The 18,145-nt window shown below is 33.0% G+C and overlaps 1 protein-coding gene across 8 annotated transcripts in view; it reads left to right on the top strand.

The window, feature by feature from the left end:
• Positions 1-18,145, top strand: part of LOC125077215 (GTPase-activating protein skywalker) — a 77,569-nt gene that overhangs the window by 19,825 nt on the left and 39,599 nt on the right. For all 8 annotated transcript variants that reach the window (XM_047689077.1, XM_047689083.1, XM_047689078.1 and 5 more), the window contains exon 3: positions 196-398. In XM_047689077.1, the coding sequence (XP_047545033.1) occupies positions 196-398 (203 nt within the window). The remainder of the gene's footprint in view (positions 1-195; positions 399-18,145) is intronic.

Genomic DNA, 18,145 nt, shown 5'->3' with positions numbered 1-18,145 from the left:
CTATCGTATTTTCCGGAGGCTGACGGAGCTTGCGGCCGGCAGTGCCGCAGGCGCGCGCGCACCGAAAGCATGTGCCCCGCGCCTCCGCGATGTATATAGAACCGGCCGCGTTTCGCGCGCAAAGCGCCGAATCTCTCGCTCCGACCGATTCCACAGCAATCTGGACGCAGTGCTTACCTTCCCCGTTATTCGCAGGCAAAAAAGCACCACTCAAGACCTTCGAGGAACTTCAACCTATTCTCCAGCAGGGCCGCAAACGTGAACTTAAGCTACTCATCAGGGAGAACTCCTGGCCGATCAACAGCCCGATTCGCGCCTCCCTTTGGCCGGCTCTTTGTCGACAGCATCAACATGGCAAATCCATGCTCGATGGATTCTACTGGGACATGGTTACGCAGGTCAGTAATCTCATTTCTTACAGTAAATGCATTCGCCATAAAAAATCTTAAGAACTCTTGTTAGGTTGACGTAAAATTTGTCCCTACAAAAGTATTTATATGAGTACTAATACTATGACGCTCTGCAATTGTAAGTGACTTGGATGGAAGTACTCAATAAAACCTACTTTAAATAAGTATTTTTCGAAGGTCACGTGAATTAACTTCGATCGACGTCACTCAAATGTTTACGACATCGCGCCCCCTGATAAGAAGGTGACGTTTATGTCGTAGTCACACGAAGGTCGTTTTTCCATTCAGGTGATCTTTGTCGATAAGAAATTTTGCAAAAACATCAATCACTCAAACACGTTGTAGCGAAACTCTGTCATTTATCTACTTTGGGTCATTTTAAAGGTAATCGTATAACCTGTTTGCACCACTAGTCCAGGGCTTTTGTTTGAATTACTTACGCAAAGTCCTTGATGACTACGTGACTGCCAATTTAAAAAGAAATTATACCTTAAATAGGCGTCGAACGATCGCAAACCGAAAAATAAGTATTTATTTAAGCTTCAAGTGTCTCTAAATGTGAATATGACTAATTTATAAAATAAAAAAACGATTGCTTAAATAAAAAAAAAAAAAGATTCAGTGAGACAAAGAAAAATTCTCATGACTGTAAAACAAAAGAATATATTTATTATAAATTATTACAATATTATATTATTCATAAAAAAAAAAATCATATTTGTTAATAATGACTCATAGTAGCAAAATCCACTGTTAGGATACGTTTGGGCGAGTAAGTCGATAAGTCCTTGCGTTCGACATCAACGTGCGCGCGCGCATCAATCGGAGCGTCTCTCGCATCTCAATTAGCTCCGGATAACAATGGGCCGACGATTACACAGCAGCTGGTAATGAAAATTGCCACTTCTTTACATCTATTGTTTTTTCAATGTTGCGACATTTTCTATGCTTTTCGCTGTAAACAGTTCTGTAGAAATACCTAAAGCTGTCGACGGTTCGATAAAATTGTTAGATTTATTTACGTACATTGTTGAATAACATTCATTTGAATAATTTGTTTCATTATAATATATTTCACTACAGAACAGAATATTCTTTAGTATTATATTAATTAATTCATTAGTGTTTAATTACAGTCTATTCATAATGAAATGATTTGTTATTGTTTGTGTTGCTTTGTTTTTTCAAACATGTAATTTACATAATGAGCAAAGACTTCGTTTGTTCAGTTATTAGCCTAATATTATAAATGCCATAATAACTCTGTACGTTGGTAGCCTCAACTGGATCCTCACAACCGATTGTTATGAAATGAGTCTCAAGGAGGCGTGCAGGTTACGCCTCTTTGGAACTTCTGGGATTTGTATACCTATATAATAAACAGATATATCAAATCCTTAGGTCCTATGTTCAAATCTTAGGTCGGGCCAATAAAAACATTTTTTTTTTTTTCGAGAAATCCTTAGTACCTATCGTGTTCAGTTAGACCGTGATACATAAAGACGTTGGTCTCGCGCCCGAACTCTTGCCGGTCGTGTGGAATTTGCCGTCCCATCAGATTACAAGACCGAGGTAGTAGAGTGCACCTGGGTTTTCGCACACTAGTGAAATACAATATCCTGCGCAGTTGGCTGGTCTCATTTTAGAATGGCCGTTGTGAATTAAATCGGTCAAGAATACATAGGAAAAATATAATCTAAGTAGGCGATAGGGCTTTGTGCAAGCCCGCCTGGATAGGTACTACCCACTCATCATATATTCTACCGCCAAGCAGAAAACGAAGATTTCCTAAGGTTGGTGGCGCATTGGCGGTGCAAGAATCGATTAAATTTCTTACCATGTACACCAGGCTATTTGCCACTTCGCCTATCTAAATATCAGTTTTTTTTTCGTAGATTTGTCTATACTACGATAATAATACATCTAAGGACCGTTCATACACGTTAGATGTTTGTATACTATAAAAAGTATAAACAAAAATCATTTCTTTCGTAAGGGTGACCTAACATTAAGATTGCTGTCAGAAAAAAAAAAACAATTTCTTTATTCAAAAATAAGTAGTCCAAATTTTCTTTCGTAAAAATGAAATAAACATTGGTCTTGCATGTTCTCAGCGGTTGAATGCAAAATGTTCTTGTTATTATTTCTGCGCATGCTGTTGGCACGGCGTCAACCCACCCAGTTCACCTTCGGTTCAGTGCGCAAACACCAATACTATAGAAACAGGTGATCTTATACGTCATCTAAATATATCAAATCATTTCCTTCCGTTTTTGTTCTGTTTGAATAAAAAACACGTACATATTCATGTTATATATACAATCCTTTTTTCTCTAATATTTTGATTACAATTTATTTACAATATCAATATATTGACATGGAAATAAAATAACAATTATTATTAATGAAATCAATATTTAAAAATCAGGAAAATTCTGAAGTAAAGTATATCATTATAAGTATGTTAACAATAACGACTAAAAAATATAAAGTTGGCAGTACATCCAGTGTTTGCTAGTTCACCTTCACAACGTACACCTTCTGTTGGTATATAGAATAGGTTTATGTTCATTAATCAAAATAAAGTTTAAAAAATACATACTATTGGTTAATATTTAAATCTGAGGATTACATCTTTATAACATATTCAATACGATTAATTACAAAATTTCAATGTTACACATTGAAAACGAATGGAAAGTACGAAATTGATCAATTAACATTTAAAAATACACTGATTAAAAAGTGTAATTTTATTCCCTTTTAACTTTTTATGGGTATATTCAACAATGACATTATTTTTAAAATTTGAAAATAATATTTACGACGATTCGTAATTCTTTTGGCATCATGATAATTTCCGTCAGAATCAAAATAATAATTGAAAAGGAAAATTTTCACGTTTTCCTCCTGAGCGGATGTAACTGGATGATATTCGTGTGACAAATCTTTTCGTTGGTATAAACAAATGCCGAGAATGAGTCAAACGGCAGGACTCCGGCCACGTGGCTGCACCGAGGTGAGGGAGAAGCTCGCCAAGATTACGGTTTTCTCTGAAGGAATGTAACTCGAAATATCACTTCCATTAGCAGAAATCGATGACATCATAATATTTGTTTGGCTTCCCGTTCGTAATTTGTGAATGTAAAATAATTTCTTGGACTTCCGACTTTATCCAACTGAAGGTAACAACCGAAATGTCTTAAGTGATGTCATTTAATTTCGCACGCTTCCAAATTAACCGATAGCTGGTATTTATGTTAAGTGACTCGGCACGTGTCTCGTGACATCTCTATTACAATATTAGTTCTAGAATGTTTCTTAGTAAATCTTTTCGCTTGGCGATATTATTTTATGTTCGTACCTGACATTTTCCTGGTTAGTCATGTTCGAATTTCGAAGCTCTGCAAATACGATGATATGCAAAGACTTACTACAGAAGTCAATGTCATTTGTAGTGATCATAGTTTTGCAATGTGTATCGGATTCGCATCACTTGTCAGTCGAATTCAACTGGTGCGGTGCCAACGACTTACACACCTTGACCTAGCCACGTATCTAACTGTCATTTAACGATAGTGGTATATTCAAGGTTTTTCGTTGTCAATAAAAACGCTTGAACGATACTGGATTATTTTTACACTAATCGACTTGATTTTTTTATAATAAAGACATATATATATTTGCCAAATGTACTCATGTGGTCAAGACGATGAGTGACTTGTTTTTCAAAACGTGATAAGTGATATTTTTTGCTTATCTCTTGAGTGCCCTTATGTTACATTAGAATTACAAAAATCTGTTTACGCTATTTCTTTTAAATAGACTAAAATATTGTTAGAACATCGCGTCTGTTTTATTTTAGATTTCTTTATTATTGTAAGTTTCTTAATCCGTATGTTTAGCTGGCTCTCGATTTTATAAGTCGACATCACTCAGAAAGAATTGCGGGGCCTTCCATTCTGTAATGTCATTATATTAAATCCAATTACGCGGACCGACTACGTATCGCGTTTAGTTTCAGCAAGATTTCAATGACTTATACGAGATTTGCTTAAGTTAGGTTAAATGTTTCTTTTTTTTTAAATATATATTTGTCGTATGTTATAAATTAAACTCAAAATTACTTCAAAATGTCTTTTATCTGTTGTTCGAGAATTATTTAAATTTATTATTATGTATTTTTAACATTTTATTTTCTTACGAGATATCAGTTCAAACATTTCTTTGTTATAAATGCTCGTTATCTTGGACATTATCAATTATTTAGGTCAAATGGTTTCATAAAATCCATACTCATTAAATTGTTTCTATTTAAAATGATATAGTCGTGACATCACATTGATAACTATTCAGTAATTGTATCGGTTTTGCCATTGTAAAACGTTAGTTCCTCTCGAGCCTCGATGAATGGAATTTTATCGTATTGTTCGAGTTTTGCTGATTATTTAAGTGCTTTATAACAAGTTGGCTTTAAAACGATATTGGCATCGGTTACTACAATTAGCCTTTTGTCATCAATCAACACATCTCGTACCAGCCTCGCATGACGTAGTGATTTATTAATTGTGCAACTGTTCGTGACCTACAACAACCGCCTCCTTATATATTTTATATTCTAAAAAGAAAAATATACGAGGCTGTTTTGCAAATTTTTCACCGTTCATGTGAACTGCGTGTCGAATTATAATGGGATTATCATTTATAGCCAAACTTTTATGTTATATAAAATTCTTGACAGCCGGATTATTGACTAACATAGCATTGCGCGCGCGCAGTGGCCACGAGCCAAATCCAAAAATAGACGTACACTTCGCTTTTCTCACCTACATTGTGGTCACGTGCGTTGTGGGCTTTACTTTTATTTAAAATTGCGAATTGCAATTCGCGCACTAAAATTTATTCAAGTCGTGTTCAGTATTTTTCCACCAATATTTTGAGATTGTTTTGTATCTGCAGAATTTATTATATATTTTACATACGTACAACATTTTTATCTTTAAAGCTAATACTCACAAAAGTCTGCGATACACACACACACACACAATAGAAAGACAAATGAAAAAGTAAAAAGCGCCTGTTTAACTATTCAGCTGATCACGTTCGAGACCTTGGCTTTGAAATTATAACCGGCTGTGACTAAGCGTTAAACCGATGACAGGAAGGAAGGAGCAGACGATGTTTATTTCCTGCACTCGCTAGGTTTCGCATGTGACCGATTCGACGACCTTGACTTCCCCCTACCAAAGTTAACTCTTCAATCCTCGGGCTCATATCAGACAACAAACGTGAAACATTACTCTATTTTTACTGCGAACGAGAACGTTCCAATTATAACAATATAATGTACTGAGTTTAATTTTATAAGAAATGGTATATCTGCACCTGCATTTGCTTCACAAGGAGCTGTGAACTAAACAAGTAAACAAACAGTCTTTGTACGAACATATAACTCATTCAATGTAATAAACATTGTTCTGGATAGTGAACTGATGAATAACTAGCCGAGTTGATTTCCATCACAAAAGGATCGTTTCATGGTGATATACTTGCAACATAATATCGCATTAAATTGTTTTATTTTCATCGATACGATAGTTGTCAAACTTTAAAACGTCGTCGGTGTAATTATTTTCTTTTTTATTAACAGTTGTTTTGATTATGCTTCGTAATTATACCCAGTCAATCTAATTCATAATTAGACATAAGACTCCCAAGATTTACAAAAGCTCTTCTTTAACCAGTCGGCTTAATATAATATACTTCCTGATATATTTACGTAGCTGAATTTATTTACTTAGAAAAAAGGAATCAATTAAATTACGATACTTTCAAAGGGTCGACAGCATTTTAATTATTTTTTTTTTTAATCATTAGTTTCATTTGTTATGTATCTTTCGGTCATCGGTACGTATTTCCGTCTTTCTGTTGTGTATCTGTGGTTATCAGGAAATCGTTTAGATGAATGTAACGATATTGTATTGTTTGTGACTAGTAGGCGTAGTGTTTCGAGTCGTAATCTGTTCTAATGGCAAATCGTGTACCTACTGCTGCACGATCTAATCAAGTTTGCGTAATGACATTCTCACCAATTAACTTTATTTGTAGCATTGCACGGTTTAATTAACCGCGTTCAAATTTATTCATGATTCGGTTTAAACGTATCAGTTTCCGTATCGTTGAATTTTCTTAGGTCTTGTTGTTTTTTTTTTTTTAAATATTTCTCGTGATGAAATATACTTTGTACGGATAGCTTTTTTTTTAATATAAATTATTGCCTTGTAATTGAATGTAATAACGATCATTTTCTTTTTCTTAACGGTCCATAGCGAATTCTATGTCAATCGAATTCATGTCCTTTATCTAGTTCGTCGCTAGCAATGTTCGCTCCTTCTGGGCCGTCTATTTTTTACAAGTATTAAAAGAAACATCCACAAAACTAATCTTATTGCGAGTAAGTATATTTGCTCGCGTTTTAGGATTTGGTAGTTAGGTGTTACGCATAAAAAATTATACCTATGATTAGTGTATTCATTCCTTGGAGTTCAAGTTTCCTTTATAAAAAAAAATCATCAAATTGATTCAATGGTTTGGCAGTGATAGAGTAACAGAGAGGCCGATAGACAGACAGGCATTGCATTTCTAATATTAGTAAACAACATTTCTAACGAGTTTCTTATTTTTATTAAACTTGATATAAAATAACATTGTCGTGACACATACACACAAGGTACATCACTAGTTTCAGGGATATGGTAACATCATCACAGTTATCCTACAATTATGCTGTATAATGTTATGCTAAGTACAGCAATGTCGTACTATCAGAATTTCAGCTACTGTAACTAAACTGAAGCGCTGGATCACTGCGCAGGGGAGATATTATACGCAAATGTCAAATACAATATTTCCTGGGCAACGAATATTTGCAATAACTCCTATACTGTCTATTCTCGTCTCCAGGCAATATTTGAACCCAGGATATATTAACTAGGTAGCTGTGTCCTGACATGATAGTTAATAGTAAATAACACTGTCTCGTGCAATTTGCATGCTTACACACGTATGGCCTGACATGAACTTGGCTGTTTTATTATATATTTTTTAACCTTGAAATGGCGTATAATTGAAACCTTACCTAATAATTTTCAAAGACATTCCTTTCACATTCGACGTTTATGCAATTTTTACGATCGATAATTTTAATTTTAATATTTACATACATTTATATAAGTGGAATTTAGTATGAATTGGTTTCGTATTATTATGGCTTATATAAATAGTCGTTGGAATTGTTTACTTTAAATAACTGTTAGATAAGAATGAAAACAATATTACTTATGATGTCATATTCTCTGATTTTAATGTTATTTATATTATTTGCGATTACGTGGATCAAAATAATAACACTAATAACTTACTTGACCTTGCTGAATATATATTTTATTTTAGATAGAAATGTATGTATTCATGTGATACGTGTTTATATAATATGTAAGATCTGATAGGCTGATAGGTAATTGATATTGGCAAGAAATAATTGGTGTGACATACATTCAAATTATGGCATTTCAGATGTACTGCCAACCACGGTATCAGTATTGTTCCCATTGGCTCATTTGCGCTTCACTACGACGACGTAAAGATTTGCCAAGTCTGCACAGGTTCTAATTAACAGGAATTAAACATCAACGCATGGTTGAATTATTAATTAGAAAATATTTAAAAATGTCGATTATTAGTTAATTATTTAAAGCAGAAGACAAAGCGAATAAAACATTATTTGAGTTTAAAGTTAGTAGTGACTCGTAGCGTTGTCTGTTAAAAAAAAAATAAAAAACAAACACTTTATAAAATGTCCTACTAAAAAGTTTAAAAGCAATATTAACATCTATAGGAAGCTGTCAATGATCATACCCGTCTCTAGAGACAATTTATTTAAATGTATGCGCATTGTGCAACGATCCCTTGACTAGCATTCACATCCGTGTTTGAGTGCTCTCGTTGCGCAATGTAGTTCCATCGGCCCGTAGTCCATACTACATTTATTGGGTCGATCTATTCTCGTTATCTTTGCCACTGCAAATATTAATTCTAAAGCGATTTCTGGTTGAATCTTTTGGTTTGATGGCAAGTCAATTGAAATGGTACTTTCTCTATTCATTGACTTAATAACAAATTAAAATCAAATCGAATTTATGGAAGCAATCAACTTTAACCTTTTGTATGTAATCATTTTACAGAATTGCATCATAAGATTGAATAGAGTTTCCTACATCCTGTCTCTTAACTTTTATTTGTTGCCTTTTTGGGCAAAAACAACCCTCTAATCAAATATTCTACCGCCAAACAATATAACTTAGCATCGTTCTGTTGCATTTTAAAGGATGAGTGAGCCATTTTAATATACAAGGAACATATCACCTTAGTTACCAAGGTTGGTTATTGGTATTGGTGTCGTAAGGAATAGTTAATATTTCGAACGGCGCCAATGTCTTCGGGCTGGTGGTCCATGTGCTCGTCCAATTTTATAAAAAAATAATAAAAATAGTAGAACGTAATTTTAGTAAGCTTAGCATTGCTTCAAATTGAATATTAATATTTATAAAATGTAAACAAACTAAAACACTAGTCTTAGAAAATTTAATTGCTTTCTTATAAAGTAATCAGAATGTGCACGAACTTTATTTGAATTATACAATTATGCACTTAGTAATGTAAGATAACCCCTGTGTCGCATAACATCGTGGTTAATCACATTATCAATCAAACTAGTGCGGTAAACAAGCGCGACTAACTGAGGTTATCAGGTCAGAACTGTTTACAGCGCATGTTAGGTTGATACGGAAATGGTCCTTTCTCATAATGTCTAATGCAGCCTCTTTAAAAAACCGCTATCGAAATTGAACGGAATGATTGTAGTCTATATGTTCAATGCTTTAACTCTCCACTCCGTACATTTTTTTATATCTATAATAGATATACCCACTAGCATCTGGATCACCTGATGACAAGTGGTGATCACCGCTAACAATGGGTACTGTAAAAAATAGTAATCATTCCTTAAATAGTCTTAAATGCGTCATCAAGCTTGGGACCTGAGTTGTTATGTTCCTCGTGGCTGTACACTGGCTCACTAACTCTTCAAACCGTAAAAGAATAATATTACCAATCTATAATAATATTGACGATGTCCATTGCGATTGACCCCGAATAAAAAGGATAATGCTGCAAGCAAATGTTGATGAAGCTAATGTTATATATTACAACACTAATACTTTCGAAATAGAAAGGAAAGAAGAAGAAGGAGGAAATAATAAAACAAATGAATAATTTTTCTACCGTCAAACGAAATCCTTTTTTCCTATGTCAGGTCTAAAAAGCTACAATTTGAATGAGCCAGTCCAATTTACTCCGACAAATGACCGAAATCAAAATATGAGTGTTGTGAATGTAAAGTTCAATATCGAAGACGCGTTGGGAACAATGGTGTAGAGAACGCAAATGGCGACTAACAAGGAAATTCTGGACTAAAACCTGAAAATAATGATCCATAGTAGAGGTTATGTGATAATAAACAGAGTGACCGAGTACCGACCAGACCCGGCCGGTCCGAAAGTCTGTTTGTAAACTTCCATTTATTTGCAGACTAGGTTTATATTGCTTATGAATACCATACATCGATAAAATAAGTATAATAATAATAATTCATCCTTAAATTGTGATGGTGCCTGTTACTAAAAATATGGAGGCACACAAAACAAATTACAAATTAAAGATAGATAACTAAATAAATAGATAAAGATGACTAAAGGAACGGAAAACATGTCTATACTTGCGTAATAAAAAAAAAAGTTACAGAATCGCAGATCTGTTATTGTTGTACAGATACGACAAAATGTATGATTATGTCTGACCATGAAACATTACACATGTAAATGTTAATTTAGTATCTATTCATATAAAGAAATTATGACGACCACCCGATATTGGTTATGTTTTACGGAATATAAATAAAAGATTTAATTACAGCACGAGAAATATGTTTTATAATTATTTTTGGCTATTTTTCCATTCTTCGGTCTGCGTCTGCTATTTTTCATTCTTGACATTATACTCTCGTTTCACGTGTATCTTATCTTAATACTTTAATATCATGTAAATAATGTACATCTATGTTTTTTATACCGTCGTGTCAAAATGCACGCGCGAGCCGAGTAAGACTATCTCGCTCTTTATGTATATGTAAATCATACTAAGACCTTGTTTTTGCTACTGTAACTCGTTCAACTGCTCATTCAACTGTCACTCACGTGTTTACGCGAAGAAAACCTACGTTTTATAATTTGATTTTATGTTTAGATTACTAGTAGGTATCGCTTTTTCGTTTCGATTTTTTTGGTCGAACGTTACTTCGGCTGATCTGTTTGTTACGTTATTTCTGCGCTTGTTGTCTCGACTTATTCAATAATCGAATGTTGTAATAAATTTATATCGCTGATAATAACACGAGTGTTTTTCACAATCGTGCTGCGGCCGCGATTTACTGCACACATTGCGATGGTAAAACGCTGAAGTTATTTCAGATGGAATCCGCCTTGTGTATTCGCTCTGCCGAAAATAGTATCATCGATCTTATCCGCGAGGGAATAACGTTGGCAATGTATTTATTTACCCAATGGTACATGGCAAAAAACATCGTATTTTTAGCTATTATTTATTTTATATCGCCCCGGTATATCATTGACCTCTTTCGAATAATTATTAAAAGATCAATTGGTTACGGTATTTGCGATTGCTTATTAAGACTAACCTGTTTAATGTCAATTTTATATACTTTAGTCAAAACCCTTTCCTCTAAATGAAATTATAGCTTCATTAATGAATTAACTACCGAATGTTAGTCTTTTAAATAAAGATCACATCAAATTTGCAATTCGGTATAGTCGGTCCACTTTATTCAATTATCCGCTGATTGCCCGTGCCAAGAGGTCGCGTCGAGGTTGTGTCCGCACTAATTAAGAGCCTTAGCGCTTCGCCCACGTGCTGATTGTCCACGACTCTATAAATTGTCCCTACGTTAAAGAAAATTACATTGGACCGTTCAAATAATATTTTTTATCAAGTCCGTTTTACTTTACGCCGAGATTAATATTTCTTGCTTAAATAAATACTTACTCTTTGTTAAAAATAATAACATTATTAAAACCCTTTTACCTCTATAGCAGAATGTATATAAGACAATATTTCATGTGTATATTAATTGTTGGATGTCGTGTAGAAATTAACCTAATTAAACGTATTTCTTTTAAAAGATCTTACCTACTATTTTTCAAGATAGAATCCAGATTCCGAATCGATGATTACGCTTGTCGATTCAGAAGTTCTAGCAATGATCTATTTGAAATGAAAAAATATGTTCATTAACAATCTTTAATAATTAATTTAAAAAAAGAATATTCGCTACTTTGCAGTTCTGTAAGCCTGTTTCTTTTGTGTCCTGTTTATTTCGCAATTTTATTAAAGTTGTTATTGATCCCCGTTTTATTTTAATGATTTTAATTATGTTGTCTCTTTATTAGTTACGTATCATTTTGATCGAATGGAATAACAGCGTGTAATGTATGTATGTTCACCCAGATCAAAGCCATTATCAGCAAACGTTCGTTGAGAGCCACTCAATATCGCCTGTACTTATCCACCATCAAGGTTGAATGTATTTGCAACTGTAAAATTACTGAAAGCTGATATATCTATTATTGTAAGATCAATTCGACTGAATCATTCTTTTAGCTTTTAACGTTTATGTTGTAGCTTACTGCGCTTGTTGCTTATTTAAAAGTCATAATAATGGAAAATAGTTTGCAATGTGAATAATTTGGACGTTTATATTCTGATCTTCTTTAGTTATTAATTCACCAATTTTAACTCTTCTTGTTTTCTTTTTTAATTAAATGTATATTTCATTCTTACGTCCTAAAATGTAGATAATAAAAATGAGTTGACTTATGATAGAGCTATTAAGACGACTCATCAAACATCAAACAAATATAATACATACATTATTGGAAGTGTTCGGGTGGGTGCTGAGCGAAAGAAAACCAATCCTAGTGCCACAGGCAGAGGACCGTATTACCTTTTTCCAGTTACCTAAAATAAATGATATCTATCACAATGTATTTTTTTTTAATTGGCGATGTTTATTTATAACATTACGAAGATATGGTATACCTATTCAAACCTATCCCTACTCAAATTGGAGAAATATTTACCTTTTGGGCTGTTTTGAACGCCTAGTCGAGGCTGAATATTGCCTAATCGATAATCCGCCCCTGGGCACAGACGTGTGTAATGGAAAGGATGAATATAGTAATTCATGAAGCTTAGGTGTTAGAAGTTTTAATAGAAGGGAAGGAATAAAAATAAATGGACTAGTTTATGACGTCAAGTTTAAAAAACCGTCTTCACTAAGATTATGATATGCGGAGAATACAGAATTAAAAGCTATTAACAATGAATGATTTAACTATGTGTAATAAATATAATATATAGCTGTTTTATATTTAGTCGACTCTCATAAAATTCTAGTAACGATAGATAACTCATCATCCCTTCTAGAACGATCGCATCGACGGGTCCGATTAACATTGACCTCACTATTATAACATTTACTTTGTTATGTACATAATATATCGTGTGTACATATAAGATGTTTATGTTTACGTCTGTTCCTCTATCGTAACAATGTCGGAACAATTGCCAAGAATCTGTTGATGGACTTAATACATTTAAAACTGTATTATATTTGTGATGCTGCCTGGTAGAAAAATGCAGGCACAATGAAATAAAGACAAAATACAAATTCAAAAGACAAGATACACCAACGGCATGGTTATCAATTCTGTAATGTTGCCTGGTAAAAAATGCAAGGACACTTAAATAAATAAAAAATACTAAAAGATAAAATACGCCAAAGGTCTCGTTATCCAGTATGTAGAAATACAAAAAATTACATATGTTTAAATTAAGAATAAACATTAGATGCCTCATTATTGACATATATTATCTAATTAGATGCCTCATTATTGACTTTTGTCACTTCATTTGTTCGTAAATCTCTATTAAAATGATTTAATGAAAATATTTCCGTTCATATGATTTATTTTTAACTCAAGGTTAAAAGAAACAATTATCTTCCGAAACTGGTTTTAGTTTCATGTTTAAATCGTCAAATGAGTCTTCGTCGACATATCGAAAATATCCTCGGAAAATTTAATAGGGTTGAAATAAAAAAAAATACTGACATTAATTATATTTATGGTTGTCTGAAATATACGAATTTTAGAAAAGTAAAAATGACGTCCTTTTCGATTTCCATGGCGTGAAAATTATAATGCACAAGTATGCTCAAACAGGAGCGCTCTCCATTCCCTGACGTAGTAGACGTAGGACGTCTTTTCCGAGGCACGGAAATACAACTGCCACGTTCTATACTTTGAGCTGCCACTGAAATTTTAATGAAAGAAAAAGCTAGTAACTTCTCAGTGGTTTTTAGTTTAATTATATAGCTGCTAGAACAACAAAACAGTAGGGTACTTACAGTTAATACAAGCTTAACCCCTAATTAATTATAGGGAAAAACCAATATTAGTAATTTCTTAAAAAATAGGTAAAATATATTTATTTAAAGAAAAACATCAAAATAATTGCCTTAACAGTACTTTTTAAAAAGTAATAAAGATATATGTTATAAATTAATTTACTAGATATTTTATGCGACAGCCCTAAGTTTGAAACATTTGCAGGCGGCCTTGAATACGAAGGACGATGCGCGAACGCAGGGGGCGTGGGGATCACATAACGAAATAATGTTTTTATTTTTATGTATATGTAAAATAGAAGAATATAATAAAAGATATTTATGTATATTCTAATATTTGTAGGTATATAACGACTGTTTTAGAAATGTATTTACGTTTTACATACATATGTATTATAAGTGTTTTGCTATTGTAGGTTTTCATTATATTGGAAATAATAAACAAGATTTATTTACATCCAATGTCACAAGGACAACGAAAATATCTTCACATGACGTGTCAGTATTAAATAGAAGTTATGAGAAAATATAAGGTGCGACCAACGATTGTACATTTGTTATTTTTTTCAACGCTTTACTCAACCGCACAGCAGTGCGAATCTGTAGGAATTCACTTCGTATCTCACTCGTGAAATGTTGACAACCGACTTACTGCGATACGTTATTTTGATGTCTGTTTTAAATGTTATTATTATAAGTCGATGTCATATATCAGATTCTGTCATATCACGCTCATGTTCTGAGGTGAGATTTGGATTTATTTTTACAGAACAAGAGTGCGATTCTGTAAGAATTCCCTTCGCGTGTCACTCGTGAAATGTTGACAGCTGACTTCCAGTGATACGCCATTTTTGTAAGCGTATCCTATAAATTTTATAACTATTATTTTCAATTTCACATATCCCATTCTGACATTTCATACTCGTGTTTGCGGTGAGATTCGATTTTCTTGATACAGAATAGCCCTACAGCTCTACAGATCACATTATTTATTTCGCGACCATTAGAACGAACAAGTACGGCAATAGACACATATATTATTCTTAAATGAATCTGAATTCGCAAATCCTGTGTTGACAGATATAATTAGCTGCTGCTACCCAGGTTCAGGCCCGTCTCTGTGACAAACGTTTATTGGTCGTATATATGTTATTTATCATTCGTCGCGTTTACAAACACAGTGGTCGGTCGTTGCTCCTTCGAATTTACGCAACACGTGGCAGTTTTAAGGAACGACGTTTTCTTTATCTGTCCCGAGATTAACGTTCGACGAACCCATTATGCAATAGACACTCGGATACGATTATAATTTTATATATTTTTTTTTTGCATGCGTGTTTTTAAAATTATAATCAGATATCCTGTTATTTATGATTTCACTTCGTATCTCACTCGTGTAATGGTGAAAATCAAAGTCAAAGTCAAAGTCAAAAATCTTTATTCAATATAGAAGTGTTTGCACTTGCTTATTGATTGTCAAAAATCTACCACCGGTTCGGAATTTAGCACCTCGGACCTGAGAAGAACCGGCGAAAGAAACTCAGCGGGATATATTTTTTTTTCATTTTTTTTAACCATTTTCCATGTAGGAAATCGATTTGTGATGCGCTATTTTCATATATTATAATCTATTAAAGACAATCTTACTAATATTATACATTGGATTGATTGTTCATTACCAGTATAGAATGGCTGAACGAATCAGAATGAAAATTGGCGCAAAAATAGATTGTAGTCTGGAATAGCCCATAAGTTAATTATTATTCAGTCAAAATGTACACCTGTGACGGTGTATAATTACACTCGGACGAAGCCATTGCCTAGAAACTAGTGACGCTTATCACAAAATTATTTCAAAAATTTAAAAATTTCACTCTGTAGTGAGTTTAAACGTTAGCCTTACAGAATAGCTCTGAGTGAGAGTGTTTATTTTAAATTTTTTCGTCAATTTTCGTCTTGTTTCATAGAGTGTTCAAGACTGTTGTATCGTTACGGAAATTCTAATGATATGTTTCATCTATGATGTTAGTATTATGTATCGAGAGGAAATTGTAATTTGTAACCCGTATACGCAATGAAAATTCTATGCCTATAAGTTATCCAGTCATACTAATTGATTTACATCCCGTCTGCAAATTGATTGTCTAGACGTAGACATTTATCATTTTAGTATATAAGTACTTTTAAGCAAACCTCTACGTTTAAAATCTCGAATTATTAAATTCATAAGACGAAATATTGACATGATTTTAGTGTAAAAAACTCCTTTACACTCGTTAACGTCGAAATGTATTTTCATTATCACTGCTAACGAAAATATTGATTCAAGCGTCTGTTTGAACAACTCTTGACGATGGAAAATATTCGTTAAGTGTAGAGTATTTCGGATACAATTTAACATTTAAATGAGATATAGCGAGTTTGAATAAATTTTACCTTTATATGATATACGAAGAAATACCTATTTAAATAATAACTACAATTTTTATATATTTTACTTTTTGAGATATTCGAATTATTTTCCATAACGTATTAATAATTAATATTTTTTTTTTGTCCTGTGTAGACTTCACAATGTGTAGGTACTTGGATAGCTTATAATTGTGAGTTCATTATAGACCCATTTTAACAGACGCAGCTGCTAAGTCTAATTTTTTAGAATTTCTAAAGTCGAATTACTTTTTTTTTAATATCAGTCATGTTAGGCAGCTAATTATTAAATAATTTATATAAATTATTTTCGATTTACCATATTCATGTGTAGGTATGGTTTTATAGACAAAATGTATAATTTATATGAGTGTACCAACGCGGCCGGCCTTGTCCGTAAAGTGGATAATCACGAGTTGACTTGCAAATATGTCAGCGGCAAATTGGATAAAAGATTTAAATGTATTTACTTAAACTATTTACGAAATTGATACATGGCACGATTTTATTTTTTTAATCGGATACGTGTGAACCGAGTTAGCTCAGTGGATGGAACACGTGATTCCGAGCTGAAGATTTGGGGTTCAAATATGGACCAATGCTTACTTCTCATGTGTGATGTGTCTTCGAATTGGGGTCATAATTCATTTGTGCTCGATGAAGATGGAATACACCTAACTCTTGCTTGAACACTGTGCTGTAATAATCTCACTGTACTCTAGAACAGAGGACTTTTACCTACGTGCAATGATTTAAATCGAGATAACGAATAGTTAAGTAGTAGAATATGTATTATTATTATTACAGTTTTAAGTGGATATAGACGGTGCTTTGTGACATTTAACGTCCATTTGCTACTACTGAAGATTATTGAAATATTTTGTTGTTTTTTATATTTAAACTGTAGAGTATTGTTTGTATAATTGAATATTTTCAATATCTCATGATTTTATCATTAAACTACCGGAATATCGCAGTGACTAGACATGTAAATAAACCCCGAGCTCAAAAATATATATATATATATTTTTTTAACACAGTGATTATAAATATTACTTATAATGTTTTTTTTTTGCCTGTATTGGTCACAGGAGAAATGATTCATCCTTCGTTCAGAGCATAAGAATTACAATTCAACGGGGAATTACTAGCTCGTGTACGTTCAGTACTCATTATATATGTATATACTGTGACGGTTTTTCGAAACTTGATTAGCGGTGTTTAGTTAAATAATATTATCTCTCTGACAAAATTTATTAATTGACCAATAAGCGGCAATATTGTGTGTTTTGCTCCAGTTTGAGGGTTGAGTGAGAAAGTTTGTAACTAAAGGATCAAGGGACATTAGAACTCAATCCCAAAGTTAGTGGGGCGATGAAAATTAAATTTAAATTTGTCTATGTGCCGTGGCCATTTGCTCGTCCGCCTTTGCTATAAAAAACATTTAAGTAATAACAAAACTCCTTAAAATTTATAGGTAAAGCCATTCGTACGGAGGATTTTTATGTAAATCAGTAGTAAATAAATTTTTATTAGGTAATAAGTATTAATCATTTATATTACTTTTTAGTAAATAATTAATACATTATCTTAATAGTTGTATTACCGTTTTTCCGTATTTCTGGTTAACCTAAAAGGTTGACTGTTGACAAAAAAAAAAAAAATCCCCACCGAGGTTTTCTTGCCGCTAATTAAGGTCAGATTT

Source organism: Vanessa atalanta, chromosome 3 (genome assembly GCF_905147765.1).
Source record: "Vanessa atalanta chromosome 3, ilVanAtal1.2, whole genome shotgun sequence".
Taxonomy (NCBI): domain Eukaryota; kingdom Metazoa; phylum Arthropoda; class Insecta; order Lepidoptera; family Nymphalidae; genus Vanessa; species Vanessa atalanta.
This window is presented reverse-complemented; position numbering and strand designations above follow the sequence as displayed.